Below are 22,567 nucleotides of genomic sequence, written 5' to 3'. Positions count from 1 at the left end.
GCCGCGCACGGACTCAGCCTGTCAGATAGTGCCCCATTGTAATCCTCCTCGCCACCGCCGGACCACACCCACCAGTCCCCCCGTTCTCCAGCCCCCCCCCCCGCCCCCCTCCCACCCCCCCCAGCCACCGGAACGGCTGCCCCCGACTGGGTCACCGCTGGACACAGTCCGCAGCTACCACACGAGGTCCCCGAAAACTATGAGCGCACGCGCTCCACGCCATTGGGAGCATTGGGGGAGGGCCTCAGGTGATGTCCTGAGGCCGCCCCAATGGCGTGCAGTGTACTCAGCGATTACCTCATTTTTGAGCGGGCGAAGCATCTGAAGCCCCCCCCCGATACTTTGCATAAAAACGGATTCTCCGGCCAATCGCTGAACGCAATTTCAGCATCGACAATCGGAGAATTGAGCCCTGTCTCCCATGGGAGCTAAATTGTATCTGTTTTATGATCATCTTGATGTCGGAAAGCCGTCAAGCGTAAAGTGTTACACGGCATGCATGACGTGCAATACGAGGGATTCCCAGGGGCACACCTTGAGTGGGCGACCCGATAGCAAGGTCCTGAGGCTGGCGACCCCCATCACACTGCAAATTGGTCTCGCCCCCATCACACAGCAGCCCCCTATCCCTCTATTGCTTGGGTGCCTCCCCCACTGCCAGATTGCTTAGGTGCCGCCCCACCCCCAAGTACGTGGGCGACTCGACAACCCCCACCCCCCCGCCCCATGCGCTTTCATTTTACACGCTAATCTTTTATGTGGGACTTCATCAAAACCCTTCTGAAAGTCAAAATATACCACATTCACTGGCTCACCCTCAACAACTCTACTAGTTACATCCTCAAAGAATTTCAGAAGATTTGTTAAGCACGATTTCCCCTTCATAAAGCCATTCTCACTCTGTCTGATCTTGCCACTATTTTCAAAGTGTTCAGCAATAAAGGGTGAAATTCTCCGTTATCGGCGCAAAGTCCGCCGATCGGCGCCAAAAACGGCGCAAATCCGACCTTCATCACGCCGCCCCAAACGTCGCAAAGTCTCCGGTCCGGAATGGGCTAGCAGCGACGTGACGGGATCCGCGCTTGCTCACGTGGTTCACGCCGTGCGGCGTGTATGACGGCTCATAAGGACGCGCTGCTCCCCCCCACCCGACCAGAACACCCGACCGGAACACCCGGCCGGATGGCCGCCCGCCGCTCAGCCCCGAGGTTCCAGTCACGTGATTTGGAGGCGCTCCTGGAAGCAGTGGAGCAGAGGAGGGAGGCCCTGTATCCCAGACACGGCCGCAGAGTTGCCCCATGCCACAGCCGGTGTCTGTGGAGGGAGGTGGCAGAGCCGCTGTGGCCCTGACGCCACGGACAGGCACCCAGTGCCACAAGAAGGTGAACGAATTCGTCAGAGCAGCCAGGGTGAGCCTCCCCCTCCTGCCCGATATCCATATCCCCCTCCCCATATCCCCCCTCCCCCATATCCCCCCTCCCCCATATCCCCCATATCCCCCCTCCCCCATATCCCCCCTCCCCCATATCCCCCATATCCCCCCTCCCCCATATCCCCTCCCCCATATCCCCCCTCCCCCATATCCCCCCTCCCCGATATCCGCCTTCCCCCATTTCCCCAAGTGAATCCAGCCCTAACCTTAACCTCTGCAATACACGCGCAACCGATGGCGTGCATTCATATACCTGTCTAACACTGTTGCCTTTTACCCTTGCCACCCCCCCGTCCCCCCACAGGAGAAACGCGCACACAACACCAGGGAGCATGTGAGGACTGGAGGAGGCCCCGCTGATGAGAGGCCACTGACCGAACACGAGGAAAGGGCCCTGGAACTGGCTGGCGGACCTGAGGACCGGGAGGTTGCTGATGCAGAGGTCGGGGGCGTACTAGCAAGTGAGCCACCGACAGCCCGTCCCCATATCCCCCCTCCCCTATATCCTCCTCCCCCATAGCACCTGATCACTGCCTGCGTGTCTAACCATGCATGCTTCATTGTGTATCGCAGGACCAAACGTCGAGGCACACATCCCCGCAGATGCCGACCGCCCGCATGATGCCCCTCGGAGACCACGGGAGACGGAGAGACCCGGACCCACTGGCATGCGACGCCCGCAGGATGCCCCTCGGAGGCCACGGGAGACGGAGAGACCCAGACCCTCCGGCATGCGACGCCCGCAGGATGCCCCTCGCACACCACGGGAGACGGAGAGACCTGGACCCTCCGGCTTGCGACGCCCGCAGGATGCCCCTCGCAGACCACTGGAGACGGAGAGACCTGGACCCTCTGGCATCCGACGCCCGCAGGATGTCCCTTGGAGACCACGGGAGACGGAGAGACCTGGAGCAACAGGGAGACGACGCCCCCGTCTCGTGCGGGTGCGACGACGCAGGCGTGTGCCACCCAGCGACGAGAGGGGCAGCCACAGGCCCCCGTCACAGCCGAGCCAGGACACCACTCCCCAGGACACCACTACCCAGGACACCACTACCCAGGACACCACTACCCAGGACACCCCTACCCGGGACAGCACTACCCAGGAAACCGAAATACCAGACAGTGACACAGAGTGGATGGGTGGAGACGAACCCCCACCCCAAAGTGCCATGGACTCAGAGTGAGATGAAGAGAACGACACAACGCCACTGCTGTCACCATCACCCTCCACCATCGCAGAAACACTCACCTCGGTTGGGCACTTTAGTGATGAGGCGTCTGGTACACTCACTGGTGCGCACAACACAGCCGTCCCGGTACAGCAGGTGGAGGTAGGAGCAGCAGAGGGGCCGGGCGGTCGGAGGGCAGCCCAGCCCAAGCCAACATCTGCCGCCCAGATGGATCCCGGGTTCCTGGAGTTACCACACCCACCCATAGGTCCGATGCAACCACCGAACCTGAGGCGAGCGAAGAGGGTGACGGGCGGCTTGCGGCGGCTGCAGTTGCAGGTGGAGGAGTCCACCCGCGTCCAGGAGCTGGGAGTGGTGCCGGTCATACGTGCCACCCAGGCCGACACCGCACGGGTGGAATCCGCGGTGGAGGCAATGGGTGCGACGGTGTCAGACATGGGGAGCGGTTTGCGAGGCCTGGGGCTTTCCGTGCAGGCGGCATCTGTGGCCCAGGACATGGCTACCCTCTCACAGGAAGCCATGAGCCAGTGCCAGCGGCAGATGGCAGAGGCGCTCAACGCCATGGCCCAGTCTCAGCAGGCCATGGCCCAGTCTCAACAGTCCATAGCTCAGTCTCTGCAGGCAGGCCATGGCCCAGTCTCTGCAGGCCATGGCCCAGTCTCAGTAGGCTATCGCTGAGGGCATCGGCGCCATTGGCCATGTGCGAGCCGGCGTCGCACAGTCACAGACAGGGTTTGCCAATCCCCTGAGCTCCATGGCTGCAAACCTGCAGACCCCTGTCGATACCAGCACGGGCATCCAGGACTGGCAGCGCCAGATGTCGGGGGGGGCGTCGGATGGCCAGTCCGTTCGCATCCCCCACCCATGTAGAGGCCTGGGGGCCATCGGGCACCCCGAGGGAGGAGGAGGTGCTGTGGTCCGTCCCGGGTCCCCCTGTAGGGGAGGTCCCGGAACACCGCGACACCTCGGACTCCCCCCCTTCCGTCCCATGTGCATCGGGTGGACAACAGGCAGGACAGGCTGGCAGCTCGCCATCCCAGTCGCCCGGGCAGCAGCCTGGCCCATCTAGGCCAGGACACCCCAGGAAACGGCCCGTGTCAGAGGACAGGAATCACAGGAGTCCACCTCCAGTTCTGCTGTACCGTCTGGGGAACCACGTAGACGTAGTCAAAGGGCCCGTAAGGCCAAACAATTAGACACTGAGTAAGTTGGCACGGGTGCAGGGCACAGATGAGTTTTAGGGGCTAGGTCACGTGCATGAACTCCTTTGGTTATTAAAGTCAATGTTACACCTACAGAAGCTGCCTTTGTGCTCTGTCCAAAGCGTGCGGGGGTGTCATGTACGTTGAGCGCAAGTGTGTGTGTGAGGGGTGGTCTTTCCTCAGCCCCAGGTGAGTCTGCCCCCTTCCCCCTGAGCCGCCATCAACATCCCCCCGGGCAGAGGACGGGACCGTGCGCTGCAGTGTCACAGCCGCATGCAGGGATGGTCCGGGTGGATGGTGGTACTGTGGCCATGGGTCAGACATAGTCCAATGATGTGGAGCCAGGAGCTCATCGCAGGGCGGGTTGTCATCATCCTCCATGGCCTGCAATGGACACGCGTCCACCGGCAACTGTGTGAGTCCGGCCGTTGTGCCGCAGGTGGATCGGCAATGGGGGGGTGGTGTGCATGCGGGTGGGGAGGGTGGAGTTGGGGAGGGGGGTGAGGGTGCTGGGTGGGGGGTGTGGGTGGTCAGCTGTTGCCATGGTGTGCGGTCTGCGGCCATACTACCCGATTCCCACGCCCATCTAGTCAGTGAAGCGGGCGACTATCAGCCTGTCCCGTGCCCGCTGGCCCAGCCGGTAACGGTGGACAGCCACCCGCCCGTGTCTAGCCCGTCTGCCCTGACCATTGCCCCCATCCCCCTCATCTTGGGAGGACTGCGCCTCTTCCTGCTGCTCCTCCACTCCACCCTCCTCTGCCTGTGGCACATCGCCCCTCTGCTGGGCTATATTGTGCAGGACGCAGCCCACCACAATGATGCGGCCGACCCTATCTGACCGATACTGGAGGGCGCCCCCAGAGAGGTCCAGGCACCTGAAATGCATCTTCAGCACACCAAAGCACCTCTCTATCACTCCCCTTGTCGCTACATGGGCATCATTGTAGCGGTTCTCCGCCTCATTGAGTGGCCTCCGTATAGACGTCATCAGCCACGATCGCAATGGGTAGCCCCTGTCGCCCAGCAACCAGCCCCTCAGCCGGGGATGGCGTCCCTCGTACATGCTGGGGATGGATGACCGCGACAACACGTATGAGTCGTGTACACTGCCTGGGTAACGGGCACAGACTTGCAGGATCATCATGCGGTGGTCGCAGACCACCTGTACGTTCATCGAATAGGTCCCCTTCCTATTGGTGAACACGGCCCTGTTATCTGCAGGTGGCCGCACGGCGACGTGCATCCCATCGATCGCGCCCTGGACCATGGGGAACCCGGCCACGGCAGAGAAGCCCACGGCCCGGGCATCTTGGCTGGCCCGGTCCACAGGGAAGCGGATGTAGCGGTGCGCCATGGCATATAGGGCATCTGTCACTGCCCGGATGCACCGGTGCACCGATGTCTGCGATATGCCGGACAGGTCCCCACTCGGTGCCTGGAATGACCCCGTTGCATAAAGGTTCAGGGCCACCGTAACCTTGATGGAGACTGGGAGAGGGTGTCCCCCGCCAGTGCCACGCAGTGACAGGTGTGCCAGCAGGTGGCAGATGTGTGCCACGGTTTCCGCCTCACCCGGAGTCTCCTCCTGCATTCCCGGTCCGTGGGGTCCTGGTATGACTGCCGGGGCCGGTACACACGGGGCGCCCTCGGGTTCCTCCGTTGCCATGGGGCCGCGACGTCCTCCTCCCCCTCCTCGTCCTGTCGGTCAGGTGTCCCTCCAGCCTGGGCGGCTGCCGCCTGCCCCTCTGCGGCAGCCTGCGCCGCCTCTCTGGCACGCTCCTCCTCCTCCTCCTCCTCCTCATCCAGGGCAACATAGACATATGAGGCTGCCGCCACGGCGGCCAACATCACAGGATAATCGGAAAACATGACGGCCTGGTGGGGGGGGAACAACGACATGTCATCATTGCCCATACCCCCTCCTCCCCCCAGCCAGGTGGCATGGACCGCATGGGTCAAACTGTGAGGCTGGCACCTGGCCAGGTGGACCAACTCACTTGCCCCCCCCTCCCACGTCCCTCCCCGGCATGGACCCCCCCCCCATCCTCCTCCCTGGCACGGACCCCCCCCCCCCCCATCCTCCTCCCCGGCACGGACCCCCCCCCCATCCTCCTCCCCGGCACGGACCCCCCCATCCTCCTCCCCGGCACAGACCCCCCCCCCATCCTCCTCCCCGGCACGGACCCCCCCCCCCCCATCCTCCTCCCCGGCACGGACCCCCCCATCCTCCTCCCCGGCACGGATTCCCCCCATCCTCCACCCTGGCACGGACCCCCCCATCCCCCCTCCCCGGCACTCATCCTCCCTTCCCCGGCACTCAACCCCCCTCCCGGCACTCCCCCGGAGCCCAGCCCACTCTGACCACACCCCCCCCCCCCGCCCGCCGCACACACACACACAACTCTACACACACCTCTCCCCCACACATACAGACTGCGGCCACGCCATCGCCTCTCCAGCGGCCAAACCCTCAGGCCGTCATCCACCTCCACGCTGGTCAACGTAAACCTTGAGCACAGGTTGACGCCGATTGAAAGGTGGTTTGATTTACGCCGACGTGACCCGTCATCATGTCGACGGGACTTCGGTCATCCGGACGGGAGAATATCGGCAGGCCCAAAATCAATTGCCTTGCGCCCACCCATGCCATTCTCCGAGGTCTGCGGCGCCATTGACGCCCCTCCGACTTTTCTCCCTTCGGAGACTTCGGCGGGCAGCGGGGGCGGAATTCACGGCGGCCAACGGCCATTCTCCGACCCGCTGGGGGATCGGAGAATGACGCCCAAAATCTTTGATAATGAATTCCAGAAGTTTACCTACTACTGATACCAGGCTGACTGATCTATAATTCAATGTTTTCCCTCTACCTCCCTTTTAAAATAGTGGAGTTACATTAGCTACCCTCCAATCTGCAGGAACTGTTTTAGAGTCTATAGGATCCTGCAAAATGACGACCAATGCATCCACTATTTCCACTTACTTAAGTCCTGGAATGTAGATTATCAGGCCCTGGGGATTTATCTGCGTTCAATGCCATCAATTTACCCAACACCATTTCTCACCTAATATTGATCTCCTTTAGTGCCCCCTCTCACTAGATCCTGCGTTCCTCAACATTTCTATTATCTGATTTGTGTCCACATTTATGAGGAAACAAAGTATGTGTTTATTTGCTCATACATTACTTTACCCCCTATTATACATTCCCTTGTTTCTGGCTGTAAGTGATCTACATTTGGCTTTACCAATCTTTTTCTCTTCACGTACCTAGAGAAACGTTTACAATTAGTTTTTATGTCCCCTGCAAACTTACTCTCATACTCTATTTTCCCCTTCTTAATCAATCTTGATCCTTCTTTGCTGAATTCTAGACAGCTCCCAATCCTCAGACCTATTTTGTTTCTTGGTCAATTTGTGTGCTTCTTCCTTGGATCGAATACTATCTCTAATTTCCCTTGTAAACCTTGGATTGACCACCTTTCTCGTTTTACTTTCGTGTTAGACAGGAATAAACAATTGTTGCAGTTTCCCCTTGTGCTCCTTGAATGTTTGCCATTGCCTATCTACTGTCACCCCTTTAATAACATTCCCCAATCATCAAAGCCAACTCATGCCTCATACGATTGTAGTTTTCTTTCTTAGAATTCAGGACCCTCATGTCAGAATCAACCACTTCACTCTCCATCTCGATGAAAAATTCTATATTATGGTCGCCCATCCCCAAGGGGTCTCACACAACTAGATTGTCAATGATTCCATTCTCATTATACAGTACCCAGTCTAGGATGGCCTGTCTCTAGTTGATTCCTCAACGTATTGGTCTAGAAAACATCCCATATACACTCCAGGAATTCCTCCTCTACGGTATTGTGGCTAATTTGATTTGCCCAATCACTATGCAGATTAAAATCACCCATAATTACAGATGTTCCTTTATCGCATGCATCTGTAATGTCCTGTGTAATGCCATTCCCAACATCACCACTGAAGTTTTGGGGTCTATATGCAACACCCACTAATGTTTTTTGTCCCTTGTTTATCAGCTCAACGCATACAGATTCCATATTGTCAGAGCTAATAACCTCCCTCACTGTTGCATTAATTACCTCTTTAACCAGCACTGCCACTCCACCGCTTTTTCCTTTTTGCCAGTCCTTCCTTAATACTGAATATCCCTGGACATTCAGCTCTCATCCTGGTCATCCTGCAGCCATGTCTCTGTAATCCCGATTATATCATAGCCTTTTATGTATATTTGAGCGATTAGTTTATCTGCTTTATTGCAAAAGCGTTAAGCTTGTCTTTTTAACTTTATTTGTCACGCTCCCAATGTTTTTCTGTGGCCCTGTTTGAATCTGGCCCTTGGTTTCTCTGCCTATCACTTTTCTTATTCCCCTTTCTGTATCTTGTTTTTGCCCTTGTTTCCCTGCCATTTTTGTTTAACCCCCTCCCCCCCCCCCCAACCACTCGAGCAAATTCTCCCCCTTAGACAACAGTCACGGACCTGCCCAAGTGTAACCTGTACAGTTTGTACAGGTCCCACCTCCCCCAGAACCGGTCCCAATGCCCCCTTACACCATCTCTTCAGCCATGTATTTATCCGATATACCCTGCTATTTCTACTCTGACTAACACATGGCAGTGGTTGTAATAATGAGATCACTACCTTTGAGGTCCGACTTCTCAACTTTCTTCCTAACTCCCTATATTCACCGGGCAGCACGGTAGCATAGTGGTTAGCCCAATTGCTTCACAGCTCCAGGGTCCCAGGTTCAATTCCTGGCTTGGATCACTGTCTGTGCGGAGTCTGCACGTTCTCCCCGTGTGTGCATGGGTTTCCTGCTGGTGCTCCGGTTTCCTCCCACAGTCCAAAGATGTGCAGGTTAGGTGGATTGGCCACGATAAATTGCCCTTAGTGTCCAAAATTGCCCTTAGTGTTGGATGGGGTTACTGGGTTATGGGGATAGGGTGGAGGTGTAGGGTGCTCTTTCCAAGAGCCGGTGCAGACTCGATGGGCTGAATGGCCTCCTTCTGCACTGTAAATTCTGTAATTCTAAAAATTCTGCTTTTAGGACCTCATCCCTTTTTTTTAACCTATGTCATTGGTACCAATGAGCACCACGACCACTGGCTATTCACCCTCCCTCTCCAGAATGTCCTCCATCCTTGACCCTAGCACCAAGGAGGCAACAGACCATCCTGGAGCCTTGTTTACGGCCACAGAAACGGCAATGTATTCCCCTTACAATTGAATCCCCTATAACTATTGCAATCTCACACTTCTTACTCCTCCCCTCTGCAGCAGAACCAACCGTGGTGCAATGGATTTGGCTGTTGCTGGTTTCCCTTGAGAGGTCATTTCCCTCAATAGGATCCAAAACGATATATCTGTTTTGCAGGGGAATGGCCACAGGAGATTCCTGCACTGCCTGCCTAGCTCTCTTGCTCTGCCTGGTAGTCACCCATTCCCTTCCTGCAGAGTCTGAGCCCACTGTGTGACCACCTCTTGATATGTACTATTCACGTATAAACTGCACAGTGTGAATGCGATACCCAGAAACTGGAGAATGGAATTTCTTGTTGTCTGACTCTTGCCAGCAGATGCCTGGTTCACTGGTCTCTACCCCAATCCACAGAATATTGTGGACAGGCAGCCATTGTATTTATGGCCAAGCTAGGGTGGGGGGTAGCGAAGGGAAAACACATCAATATCTAATAGCAACATGAGTGAGTTCAGTATATGTAAAAACCCGCAAGTAGCCTCTGGGGTGGGAACAATTAACTTCCCCGTGGCCTTTGCCAAATACGAGCTCTCCCGTTAAACATAGAACATAGAACATTACAGCACAGTACAGGCCCTTCGGCCCTCGATGTTGCGCCGACCTGTGAAACCACTCTATAGCCCATCTACACTATTCCCTTATCGCCCATATGTCTATTCAATGACCAATTTGAATGCCCTTAGTGTTGGCGAGTCCACTACTGTTGCAGGCAGGGCATTCCATGCCCTTACTATCTGAGTAAAGAACCTACCTCTGACATCTGTCTTATATCTATCTCCCCTCAATTTAAAGCTATGTCCCCTCATGCTAGACATCACCATCCGAGGAAAAAGGCTCTCACTGTCCACCCTATCCAATCCTCTGATCATCTTGTATGCCTCAATTAAGTCACCTCTTAACCTTCTTCTCTCCAACGAAAACAGCCTCAAGTCCCTCAGCCTTTCCTCATAAGATCTTCCCTCCATACCAGGCAACATTCTGGTAAATCTCCTCTGCACCCTTTCCAATGCTTCCACATCCTTCCTATAATGCGGCGACCAGAATTTCACGCAATACTCCCAATGCGGCCGCACCAGAGTTTTGTACAGCTGCAACATGACCTCATGGCTCTGAAGCTCAATCCAGATAGTCAACACGGTTTTGTGAAGGGTAGGTCGTGCCTCACAAACCTTATTGAGTTCTTTGAGAAGGTGACCAAACAGGTGGATGAGGGTAAAGCAGTTGATGTGGTGTATATGGATTTCAATAAAGCGTTTGATAAGGTTCCCCACGGTAGGCTACTGCAGAAAATACGGAGGCATGGGATTCAGGGTGATTTAGCAGTTTGGATCAGAAATTGGCTAGCTGGAAGAAGACAAAGGGTGGTGGTTGATGGGAAATGTTCAGACTGGAGTCCAGTTATTAGTGGTGTACCACAAGGATCTGTTTTGGGGCCACCGCTGTTTGTCATTTTTGTAAATGACCTGGTGGAGGGCGTAGAAGGATGGGTAAGTTAATTTGCAGATGACACTAAAGTCGGTGAAGTTGTGGACAGTGCGGAAGGATGTTACAAGTTACAGAGGGACATAGATAAGCTGCAGCGCTGGGCTGAGAGGTGGCAAATGGAGTTTAATGCAGAAAAGTGTGAGGTGATTCATTTTGGAAGGAATAACAGGAAGACAGAGTACTGGGCTAATGGTAAGATTCTTGGCAGTGTGGATGAGCAGAGAGATCTCGGTGTCCATGTACATAGATCCCTGAAAGTTGTCACCCAGGATGAGAGGGTTGTTAAGAAGGCGTACGGTGTGTTAGCTTTTATTGGTAGAACAATGTATTGATGTACCATAAATAAACCCAGAAGTTAGGCATTGGCTGCAGAGAGATCCAGTTAGGATGTATTGTGTATTGTATATAACTATCATTGGAAATAGATTAAATTGGCCTGAACTACTCGGTGTTGGACTCCTTCATGACCTTATAAAAGTGTAAAACTGGGAATATGTTTTTGGAGTCAGTTGACCCTCCCAGGGCAGGCGCACTGGAGTTAGATAGAGGACAAATCCCTCTACACTGAATAATCAAACATTCTCACGGCAGGTATAGTATTCTGTTCGATTTAAAGGAAAGTTCCCTCTACGCTGTCCCATAAAACAAAGTACAAAGAAAAGTACAGCATAGGAACAGGCCCTTCGGCCCTCTAAGCCTGCGCTGACCATGCTGTCTGTCTAACCTAAACCTTTTAAACTTCTGGGTCTCGTATCCCTCTATTCCCATCCTATTCATGTATTTGTCAAGACTTAAATGTCACTATCGGACCTGCTTCCACCACCTAATCTGGAAGCCAGTTCCAGGCACCCACTACCCTCTGTGTAAAAAACCTCCCTCTCACATCTCCTCTGAACTTTGCCCTTCACACCGTAAACCTATGTCCCCTAGTAATTGACTCTTCCCCCCTATTATATTACAACTTCTGGTGGTAATGTTATATTGCTTTGTGCAATATATGTTACTCACTTGCCTCTTGCCAGGATGATGTTTAACTCGATGTTGATTAACATTCATAGTCTTCCAATTAGAGCAAATACTTTATTGAGTAACGTTGACAAATTCATTGAGTTCATTCTCTCTCCAATGCTTAAACTAGATGTTACATGAACAAAATTGAATAAGAAATAATTGTGATTAACTACACCGGCACTGAGCTGTCTGTGTCTACCTCTGGTCACCAATCACTGTCCTTACGAAAAGGTGGATCTTGGCTCGAGTTTGTCTTTTATACCCATCTCTAGTGCTGTCCTCTAGTGATTACTTAGCTGTTGTGTCTATACATTAACCCCTTGTGTACAAACAGATATGCAGATCACTACACCCCCTGGGAAAAAGCTTCTGACTCTCCACTCTGTCTATGCCCCTCATAATTTTATAGACTTCTATCAGGTCGCCCCTCAACCTTCGTCGTTCCGTATGCCTTCTTGACTACCTTCTGCACCTGCATTGCCGCTTTCAGTGACCTGTGGACCTGTACGCCCAGATCACTTTGCCTGTCAATACTGTTTAGGGTTCTGCCATTTACTGAATATTTCCCACCTGTATTAGACCTTCCAAAATGCATTACCTCACATTTGTCCTGATTAAACTCCATCTGCCATCTCTCCACCCAAGTCTCCAAACAATCTAAATCCTGCTGTATCCTCTGACAGTCCTCATCGCTATCCGCAATTCCACCAATCTTTGTGTCGTCTGCAAACTTACTAATCAGACCAGTTACATTTTCCTCCAAATCATTTATATTAAAACAGTTCTGGATTAGGTATTGAACAATTATGCAAAATACCCCGGAGCAGTAAAGTGATAAATTGTTTTCTTTATTTCAGTTTGACAAAACCGGGATTACAATCTTTGCTGGCAATGGAACCAATCAGATACTTGTGATAGACTGCTCCAGAAATGGCCTGCATGCTGTACAGCAAGTACTGCTCAGCTTTCCCAAATGTTTACAAGGAAATGTGGTATACTTGTCGAGGTATCCATGTGTCCATTGTGCGAAACTACTCCTTCAAGGTATGTGGGAGCTGCCAGTAGAGAAATGGAGCATTGAGAATTGCCACACTCGGGGTGAATGATGTCAGATCAAGCAACTCACTGAAGAGTTACTTGATTTACTTGAATGTGAAATAATATGGAATCTTTCCATAAAAGGTGCCAACTCAGAATGGGAGAGAGTGATATTTGAACTTATCCAAGAACGCTTTACCTGAACAGTTCCTGCCTTCTCCTGTATCAGTAAACACTGAGGGTCAACTTTAACCCAGATTCAGAGGGTTTCCCATTAAAAAGGAAGAAACACTTCTTTTGTGGTTTTCGTGTATACCGGAAATCTCAAAACGTTTTATCAGCAGTGATGTATTTTTAGAAGGGTAGTCACTGTTGTAGGAAACACATAAACCAAGTGGAGTGGAGGGGGGGAGGGGGGGGGGGGGGGGCGGGCAGGTCCAATAGTTGGGAGCCCAGGAGGGCAAAGGTTTACCGGGGAAGGGTGTAGTCCTCGGGCAAAGGTCCTAATTTGGGGGAAGGCTAATTATAACAATATTAGGCAGCAACTAAAGATCTAGATTGGGGGGATGTTTGATGGTAAATCAACATCTGCCATGTGGGAGGCTTTTGAATGTCAGTTGATAGGATTTCAGGACCATGTTCCTGTAAGGAAGAAGGATAAGTATGGCAAGTTTTGGGAACCTTGGATAATAAAGGATATTGTGAGTCAAGTCCAAAAGAAAAAGGAAGCATTTGTAAGAGCTAGAAGGCTAGGAACAGATAAAGCCTATGAGGAATGTGAGGAAAGTAAGAAGTAAGCAAGGAGTCAGGAGGACTCAAAGGGGTCACGAAAAGTCATTGGCAAACAGGATTAAGGAAAATCCCAAGGTTTTTTATACGTATATAAAGAGCAAGAGAGTAGCCAGGGAAAGGGTTGGGCCCACTCAAGGACAGGGGAGGGAATCTATGCATAGAGCCAGAGGAAATAGGCAAGGTATGAAATGAGTTCGCAGCAGAATTCACCAAAGAGAAGGACTTGGTGGATGATGAATCTGGGGAAGGGTTTGGAGATAGTCTGGGTCACATTGAGATCAAAAAGAAGGAGGAGTTGGGCGTCTCGGAAAACATTAAGATACATAAATTCCCAGGGCCGGATTGGGTCTACCCCAGGATACTGAGGGACTCAAGAGGGGAAATTGTTGAGGCCTTGACAGCAATCTTTGTATCCTCACTGGCTACAGGCGAGGTTCCAGGGGACTGGAGAATAGCTGATGTCGTTCCTTTGTTTAAGAAGGGTAGCAGGGATAATCCAGGAAATTACAGGCTGGTAAGCATTGCGCCAGTGGAAGGGAAATTATTGGAGAGGATTCTTCAAGACAGATTTACTCCCATTTAGAATCAAGCGGGCAGCACGGTAGCACTGTGGTTAGCACAGTTGCTTCACAGTTCCAGGGTCCCAGGTTTGATTCCCATTTTGGGTCACTGTCTGTGTGGAGTCTGCACATTCTCCCATTGTCTGCGTAGTTTCCTCCGGGTGCTCCGGTTTCCTCCCACAGTCCAAAGGTGTTAGGTGGATTGGCCAAGATAAATTGCCCTTAGTGACCAAAAAGGTTAGGTGGGGTTACGGGGATTGGGTGGAGGCATGGGCTTAAGTGGGGTGCTCTTTCCAAGGGCCAGTGCAGAGTTGATGGGCCGAATGGCCTACTTCTGCACTGTAAATTCTATGAAATCTATAAGTGGGCATATTTTCGAGAGCCAGCATGGTTTTGTGAAGGGGTGGTCATGTCTCTCTAACATGAACGTGTTTTTCAAGGAAGTGGCGAAGATCATTGATGAAGGTAGAGCAGTGGATGTTGTCTGCATGGACTTCAGTAAGGTCTTTGACAAGGTCCCTCATGTCAGACTGGTACAGGAGGTGCAGTTACATGGGATCAGACATGAGCTGGCAAGATGGATACAGAACTGGCTTGGTCACAGAAGACAGAGGGTAGCAGTTGAAGGATGATTTCCTGAATGAAGGGCTGTGACTAGTGGTGTTCCACAGGGATCAGCGCTGGGACCTTTGCTTTTTTTTTTTAATTCATTCTTATTGGAAGTGGGAGTCGCTGGTTCGACCAGTATTTATTGCCCATCCCGAGTTGCCCAGAAGGTGGTGGTAAGTTGCCTTCTTGAACCGCTGCAGTCCTTCAGGTGTAGGGTACACCCACTGTGCTGTTAGGGAGGGAGTTCTCAGGTGTTGCCCCAGCGACAGTGAAGGACAGCGATACATTTCCAAGTCAGGGTGATGAGTGACTTGGAGGGGAACTTCCAGGTGATGGGCTTCCCAGGTATCTGCTGCTCTTGTTCTTCTAGGTAATAATGGTTGTGGGTTTGGAAGATGCTGTCTCGGGAACCTTAGTGAGTTACTGCAATGCATCTTGTAGATGATACACATGGCTGCCACTGTTCATCGGTGGTGAAGCGTTTGATTATTTGTAGAAGAGGGAGCAATTAAGCAAACTGCTTTGTTGTTTATGGTGTCGAGCTTCTTGAGTGTTGTTGGAGTTGCACTCATCCAGGCAAGTGAGGAGTGTTCTATTACACTCCTGACTTGTGCCTTTAGATGTTGGACAGGCTTTGGGAGGTCAGGATAATAACCTTTATTAGTGTCACAAGTAGGCTTACATTAACACTGCAATGAAATTACTGTGAAAATTCCCTGGTGAGTTACTTGCCGTAGGATTCCTAGCCTTTGACCTGCCTGGGTGCTTGCAACCTAGTGCCGGAGGAGGTGGCGGAAGCATGTATGAAAGTGACGTTTAAGGGGTGTCTTGATAAATACATGAAAAGGATGGGAAAAGACAGATATGGACCCCGGCAGTGTAGAGGTTTTAGGTTCGATGGGCATCATGGTCGGCGCAGGCTTGGAGGGCAGAAGGGCCTGTTCTTATGCTGTACTTTTCTTTGTTCTTTGTTAGAGCAGGTCTGGACTTGAAGGAATCTCTTGCATATTGTGGTAGTCGGTATTAGGGGTATTACGGTACCCAGGTTGATGCTGTAAGACCATTGGTGTGGGAGATACCTGAGACAGCAAGATCATTGGTGAAGCCTGCCTGCTGGTTCCGCCCAGTAAGGCGGAGTATAAGAGCCAGTGTCTCCCCAGCAGCTGCATTCTGTACCTGCGCTGCTGGGGGAAACATCTAGTCCAATGAAGCCTTCAATTGTCATCCAATCTTGCTTCTGGAGTCATTGATCGAGCATCAATTTATTGGACTAGATTTTAAAGAATGGAGCTCCGAATCAAGCCGGAGTGTCTGCAACTCAGCCCCCACATGACAAACTCAGCGGCAACCTTCAAACACTGGCTGGCGTGCTTCAACGGGTACCTCAGGACGGCCACAACTACACCCACGGAGGACCAGAAGATGCAAGTCCTCCACTCGAGGGTGAACCTGGAGATCTACACCCTCATCGAGGATGCGGACGATTTCGAGGCCGCGATGACCCTGCTGAAAGGATATTTGCCCAGTAAACCAGGTCTACGCCCGACATCTGCTAGCGACAAGGCGACAAATCACCGGGGAATCGCTGGATGAATTCTACTGTGCGCTCCTGGTATTAGGTAGGAACTGTTTCAGCCATCGACCACACAAAACATTTAATCCAGGACGCATTCATTGAAGGTTTGCTATCCTCCCAAATCCGACAGCGGCTGCTAGAGAAAGAGACACTAGGCCTCAAGGAGGCAAGGGCCCTTGTTAGCTCCCTGGTTGTGGCCTCCCGAAACGTCTGCGCGTACGTCCCCGACTGCGCGGCAGCCCCTTGGGCAGCATGGAACCCCCCCTGTGGCTGACCCCAATGCATCCCCCATCCCCCCACAAGCTTGCGCCACACGGCTACCAGGCAACCCTGGGAAGCCCCGCTGTTATTGTTGCGGGCAAGCCAAGCACCCCCGGCAGCGCTGCCCAGCCCTCCACCTGCAAAGGGTGCGGCAAAAAGGGCCATTTCGTGGTGGTATGCCAGGCCCGGGCGGTCGCCGCGGTCTCCGGGGGCGAACCGGGACCACCACCACAACTCTCTCCACCAGCCACGTGTGGCCAGCGAGTGCCGCCATCTTCCTTTTCCCGAGCCATGTGTGGGCCCCGGGCGCCGCCATCTTGTTCCCCAGGGACCACGTGCAACGGATGGGTGCCGCCATCTTGCATACCTCAGCCATGTGCGACCTGTGGGTGCTGCCATCTTGGCTGGAGTCTCAGGACCCCGATTCGGAGGACCACACACTGCCCGAGGAAATTCTCCAACTTTTACCACGACTCGCCTTGGTGACCCTAGATCAGTCTCGGCCCCAAACGCTCTCGTCCGCGACGACGACCATGCTCATCAACGAGCGCAAAACATCCTGCCTGATTCACTCCGGGAGCACAGAGAGCTTCATACACCCCTTCGGGCAGCACGGTAGCATAGTGGATAGCACAATTGCTTCACAGCTCCAGGGTCCCAGGTTCGATTCCGGCTTGGGTCACTGTCTGTGCGGAGTCTGCACGTCCTCCCCGTGTGTGCGTGGGTTTCCTCCGGGTGCTCCGGTTTCCTCCCACAGTCCAAAGATGTGCAGGTTAGGTGGATTGGCCATGATAAATTGCCCTTAATGTCCAAAATTGCCCTTAGTGTTGGGTGGGGTTGCTGGGTTATGGGGATAGGGTGTGGAGTTGTTGACCTTAGGTAGGGTGCTCTTCTCCAAGAGCCGGTGCAGACTCGATGGGCCGAATGGCCTCCTTCAGCACTGTAAATTCTATGAAAACACGGTACGGCGCTGTTCGACATAGAACATAGAACGATACAGCGCAATACAGGCCCTTCGGCCCACGGTGTTGCACCGACATGGGAAGTCAAAAAACAAAAGCCATCTAACCTACACTATGCCATTATCATCCATATGTTTATCCAATAAACTTTTAAATGCCCTCAATGTTGGCGAGTTCACTACTGTTGCAGGTAGGGTATTCCACGGCCTCACTACTCTTTGCGTAAAGAACCTACCTCTGACCTCTGTCCTATATCTATTACCCCTCAGTTTAAGGCTATGTCCCCTCGTGCTAGCAATTTCCATCCGCGGGAGAAGGCTCTCACTGTCCACCCTATCTAACCCCCTGATCATTTTGTATGCCTCTATTAAGTCTCCTCTTAACCTTCTTCTCTCTAACGAAAACAACCTCAAGTCCATCAGCCTTTCCTCGTAAGATTTTCCCTCCATACCAGGCAACATCCTGGTAAATATCCTCTGCACCCGCTCCAAAACCTCCACGTCCTTCCTATAATGCGGTGACCAGAACTGTATGCAATACTCCAAATGCGGCCGTACCAGAGTTTTGTACAGCTGCAACATGACCTCATGACTCCGGAACTCAATCCCTCTACCAATAGTCCACCCAGTTAACCAAAGAATCTCCCTGGCCCCCGGGTCTCACTCTGTAGAAATCAAAGGGTTCTGTGTAGCGAACCTCATGGTCCAGGGAAGGGAATTAAAAATTTTCCGCCTCTCCGTCCTCCCTCACCTCTGCGCTGCCACGCTCCAAAGGTTAAACTTCCCATGCAACCTCCAGAGTTTAACTTTTTAATTTGGCGGGCCTATACCCCCCCTCACTGTCTGCAGCCTCGCAACCCTCAAGGTCGATCCGCCTTCCCTTTTTGCGAACCTCACACCGGATTGCAAACCCGTCGCCACCAGGAGCAGCGCCCAGGACTGGACCTTCATTAGGTCGGAAGTCCAGTGGTTACTGAAGGAAGGTATTATCGAGGCTAGCAACAGTCCCGGGAGAGCTCAAGTAGTGGTTATAAAGACCGGGGAGAAGCATAGAATGGTCATCGATTATAGTCAGACCATCAACAGGTATACGCAGCTCGACGCGTACCCTCTCTCCCGCATATCTGATTTGGTCAATCAGATTGCACAAGACAAGGTCGTTTCCACGGTGCATCTCAAGTCCGCCCTACCACCAGCTCCCCATCCGCCCTAGCGACTGCAAATACACTGCATTCGAAGCAGATGGGCGGCTCTACTTCCTAAGGGTTCCCTTCAGTGTCACAAATGGGGTCTCAGTCTTCCAACGGGAGATGGACTGAATGGTTGACCGGTACGGTTTGCGGGCCACGTTTCCGTACCTAGACAATGTCACCATCTGCGGCCATGATCAGCAGGACCACGATGCCAACCCTGCTAAATTCCTCCGCATCGCTCTCCCTAACCTTACTTATAATAAGGAGAACTGTGTGTTCAGCACGACCCGCTTAGCCATCCTCAGCTATGTGGTCCAGAACGGAGTTCTGGGGCCCGATCCCGAGCTAATGCGCTTCCCCTCCCCCACTGCCCCAAGGCCCTCAAACGCTGCCTGGGGTTCTTTTCGTACTACACCCAGTGGGTCCCAAACTACGCGGACAAGGCCCGCCCACTCATACAGTCCACCCAGTTTCCCCTTTCGGCCGAGGCACAACAGGCCTTCGCCCATATCAGAGCAGACATAGCCAAGGCCGGGATGCACGCAGTAGATGAGACACTGCCCTTCCAAGTAGAAAGCGATGCATCAGACGTCGCCCTTGCCGCCACCCTCAATCAGGCAGGCAAACCCAAGGCATTCTCTTCCCGCACCCTTCATGCCTCAGAAATTCGGCACTCGTCCATCGAAAAAGAGGCCCAAGCCGCACTTCTACCGGCCGGACCGTGCACGACTGGCGAAGGCCTCCCGCCCCTTTGAACGCCTCAGCGTGGATTTCAAAGGGCCCCTCCCCTCCACCGACCGAAACACATATATCCTCAGTGTGGTCGATGAGTACTCCAGGTTCCCCTTCGCCATTCCATGCCCCGATATGACATCTGCCACCGTCATCAAGGCCCTCAACACAATCTTCGCTCTGTTCGATTTCCCCGCCTACATCCACAGCGACAGGGGATCCTCATTCATGAGCGATGAGCTGCGTCAGTTCCTGCTTAGCAGGGGTATCACCTCCAGCAGAACGACCAGCTACAACCCCCGGGGAAACGGGCAGGTAGAGAGGGAGAACGCGACTGTTTGGAGGGCCGTCCAGCTGGCCCTGTGGTCCAGGAACCTCCTAGCCTCTCGCTGGCAGGTCCTTCCTGATGCACTACACTCCATCCGGTCACTACTGTGCACCGCTACGAATAACACACCCCATGAACGTCTCTTTACCTTCCCCAGGAATCCACATCCGGGGTGTCGCTCCCGACTTGGCTCGCAGCTCCAGGACCGGTCCTGCTCCGTAGGCACCTCCGACTCCACAAGGCGGACCTGTTGGTGGATAGGGTACACTTGCTCCATGCCAACCCCCAGTATGCCTATGTGGCATACCCCGACAGCTGCCAAGATACTGTCTCCCTCAGGGACCTAGCACCAGCAGGTTCCACCCATACACACTCCCCGTCCAGGCGCCATCCTTCCCTTCCCCGGCGCTTCCAACATTAACCCCACCAGCCCATCCCTCCTTCCCCTGCCAACGCAAGAGAATTAAGAGGATTTCGGCACGCTTCCGGAGTCATCCAGCATCAGGCCGGCACCGACGTCGCCAGCATCGACATCGCCGCCACCGTTACATCGCTCCCAGCGGAAAGTCAAGGCACCAGACCGGTTGAACCTCTAACTGGCACCGGACTTTCAAAAGGACATTTTTTTTTCTCACTTCTTTTTTAATAAAACGCTGTACATAATTTTCAATACTGTATATAGTTCTAGACCACCCCCGCCGGACTCATTTTTAATAGGGGGTGAATGTGGTGAGCCACAGCTGTACCCAATCTGAGTCTTTGGACAATTGATCGTGCATCAACCACGCAATTGTTCAACAATAAAACTTTAACTAGTCTGAGAATTAGACTTTTTTTAGTGCATTTATTCCAACCGGTCAAGCACCAGAATGAAACATGGCGCCAGTATTGAAGATCTAACAAGAAATTAAGATCCTTTGACGATCCGAACAGCAAAAGATAACCTAAGAAGAAAAAATAAAAAATCTTCTACTAACCTCGTGAACTACTGACGAATTTTGCTCAACGCACAGCTCGACTTCGAAGTCCAGGATGGAAGGTCTGAAGGCACCACACCAGCTTCGAGTCACTGGTAATGTAGGCGAGAATTGGCGCGTTTTCAAACAGCAATGCACACTCTATGTTGCAGTCCTCGGTCTGCAGGCACAGCCTCATGAGAGCCGCATAGCGTTGCTGCTCACTGTAGCAGGCCCACAAGTGAAAGAAATATTTAATACGTTTGTTTTCGATAGTGAAGCGGATAGCAAAAACTTCGATGAAGTTGTAAAGCAATTCAAACAGCATTGCACACAAAAATAATGAGGCATTCAAACGCCACATTTTTCACATACGCACCCAGAAGGCAGGTGAATTGTTTGATAGTTTTTTGACCGATTTGCGATTGAAGGCTCAGTCGTGTACTTTTTCTACCTTGCAAGTGTCGATGATCTGCGATCAAATCGCTTTGGGGATTTGTAATGGCAAGGTACGGGAGAGGCTGTTAAGGGAAAATGACCTTCAGCTCGATGATGATATTAATATTTGCCATGCCAGCGAGCTAGCTGCACAGCAGATTAGCACTCAAAACCTGAAGAATTTTGGCGCAAAGCTCAGAGAGGCAGCCAACGCCATTAGTGTTGTGACCCAGCCGACGGGAAAACATGAACCCAGCAGTGGTGGCCATTTTAAATGAGTAAATGAAACCTCCATTGTATGCAAGCGATGCGGTAACAAACATTTGCAAAGGCAATGTCCAGTATTTGGTACAATCTGTTCCAGATGCAAAGGCAACAATCATTTTGCCAAACATTGTTTTTCTGCTAAAAAATCAGAAATTCTAAGGTCAATCAACGTGATTGATGAAATAAGTCTTGAAGACGCTTTCTTCACAGATAATTTCCAGTGAAGATATGCATTGTAACAGCATGCAAGTTAAACAGGCGCCAAAGTAACTTTGCAGTAACAGCAATGCAGATGTAAGTGTTCAAAGAGATAACTGGATAGTTCCTCTGATGATTAATGGAATGTCAAATGTGACATGGGAGCGAGAGCCAATTTAATCAGTTTATCCAATTTACAAGAAATTATGATTAAGCGACATATTTTAAATGTCACCACACTATTAAAAGATTATAATGGCAAAATAATTAATACACTGGGAGTCTGAACTTGAGGTCCGTGTAAAGAACAAAGTGCACTCAGTAAAGTTCTCAATCGTAGACGCTGAGCATGAATCTTTATTAGGACGGGAAGCATGTGAAACACTCGAGCTCGTGAAAAGAGTCTACATTGCAGACTAAACTGCGCAACAGACATCAATGGATGCAATCCTGAAAGAATTTCCTGTAATTTTTCAAGGATTCGGAGTGTTACCATTCACATATTGCGTACAGTTAACAGACAATGCATGACCAGTCATACATGCACCAAGATGTGTACCAGCTCCACTGAAGGAACGACTTAAGAATGAACTGGAGAGAATGACGATGCATTGAAGAACCAACAGATTAGGTGAACTTCATGGTTTACGTGAAGAAATGTAATAACGACCTACGTATCCGTATGGATCGGAAGGATCTCAATTTAAGCATTAAAAGAGAGCACTATCCTATTCTGAAGAGAGAAGAAATCATGAGCGAAATTCTCCGTTATCGGCGCAAAGTCCGCCGATCGGCGCAAAACACGGCGCAAATCCGACTTGCGTCACGCCGGAAAAATGGGTCGAAAGTCTCCGGCCCGAAATGGGCTAGCAGCGACGTAACGGGATCCGCGCTTGCGCACGTGGTTCACGCCGTGCAGCGTCATACGCGCCGCACGGCGTGACGGCTCATAAGGCCGTGCTGCTCCCCCCCACCCGACTGGAACACCCGACCGGAACACCCGACTGGATGGCTGGCCGCCGCTCAGCCCCGAGGTTCGAGTCACGGGATGTG

At 52.3% G+C, this 22,567-nt stretch overlaps 1 protein-coding gene across 1 annotated transcript in view; it reads left to right on the top strand.

Annotated features, from left to right (window-relative positions):
- Window positions 1-22,567, top strand: part of LOC140395905 (cytidine and dCMP deaminase domain-containing protein 1-like) — a 130,864-nt gene that overhangs the window by 505 nt on the left and 107,792 nt on the right. Inside the window, exon 2 of the mRNA XM_072483961.1 lies at window positions 12,463-12,649. Within this exon, the coding sequence (XP_072340062.1) occupies window positions 12,463-12,649 (187 nt within the window). The remainder of the gene's footprint in view (window positions 1-12,462; window positions 12,650-22,567) is intronic.

This window comes from Scyliorhinus torazame, chromosome 19 (assembly GCF_047496885.1).
Source record: "Scyliorhinus torazame isolate Kashiwa2021f chromosome 19, sScyTor2.1, whole genome shotgun sequence".
NCBI classification, from domain to species: Eukaryota; Metazoa; Chordata; class Chondrichthyes; order Carcharhiniformes; family Scyliorhinidae; genus Scyliorhinus; species Scyliorhinus torazame.
This window is presented reverse-complemented; position numbering and strand designations above follow the sequence as displayed.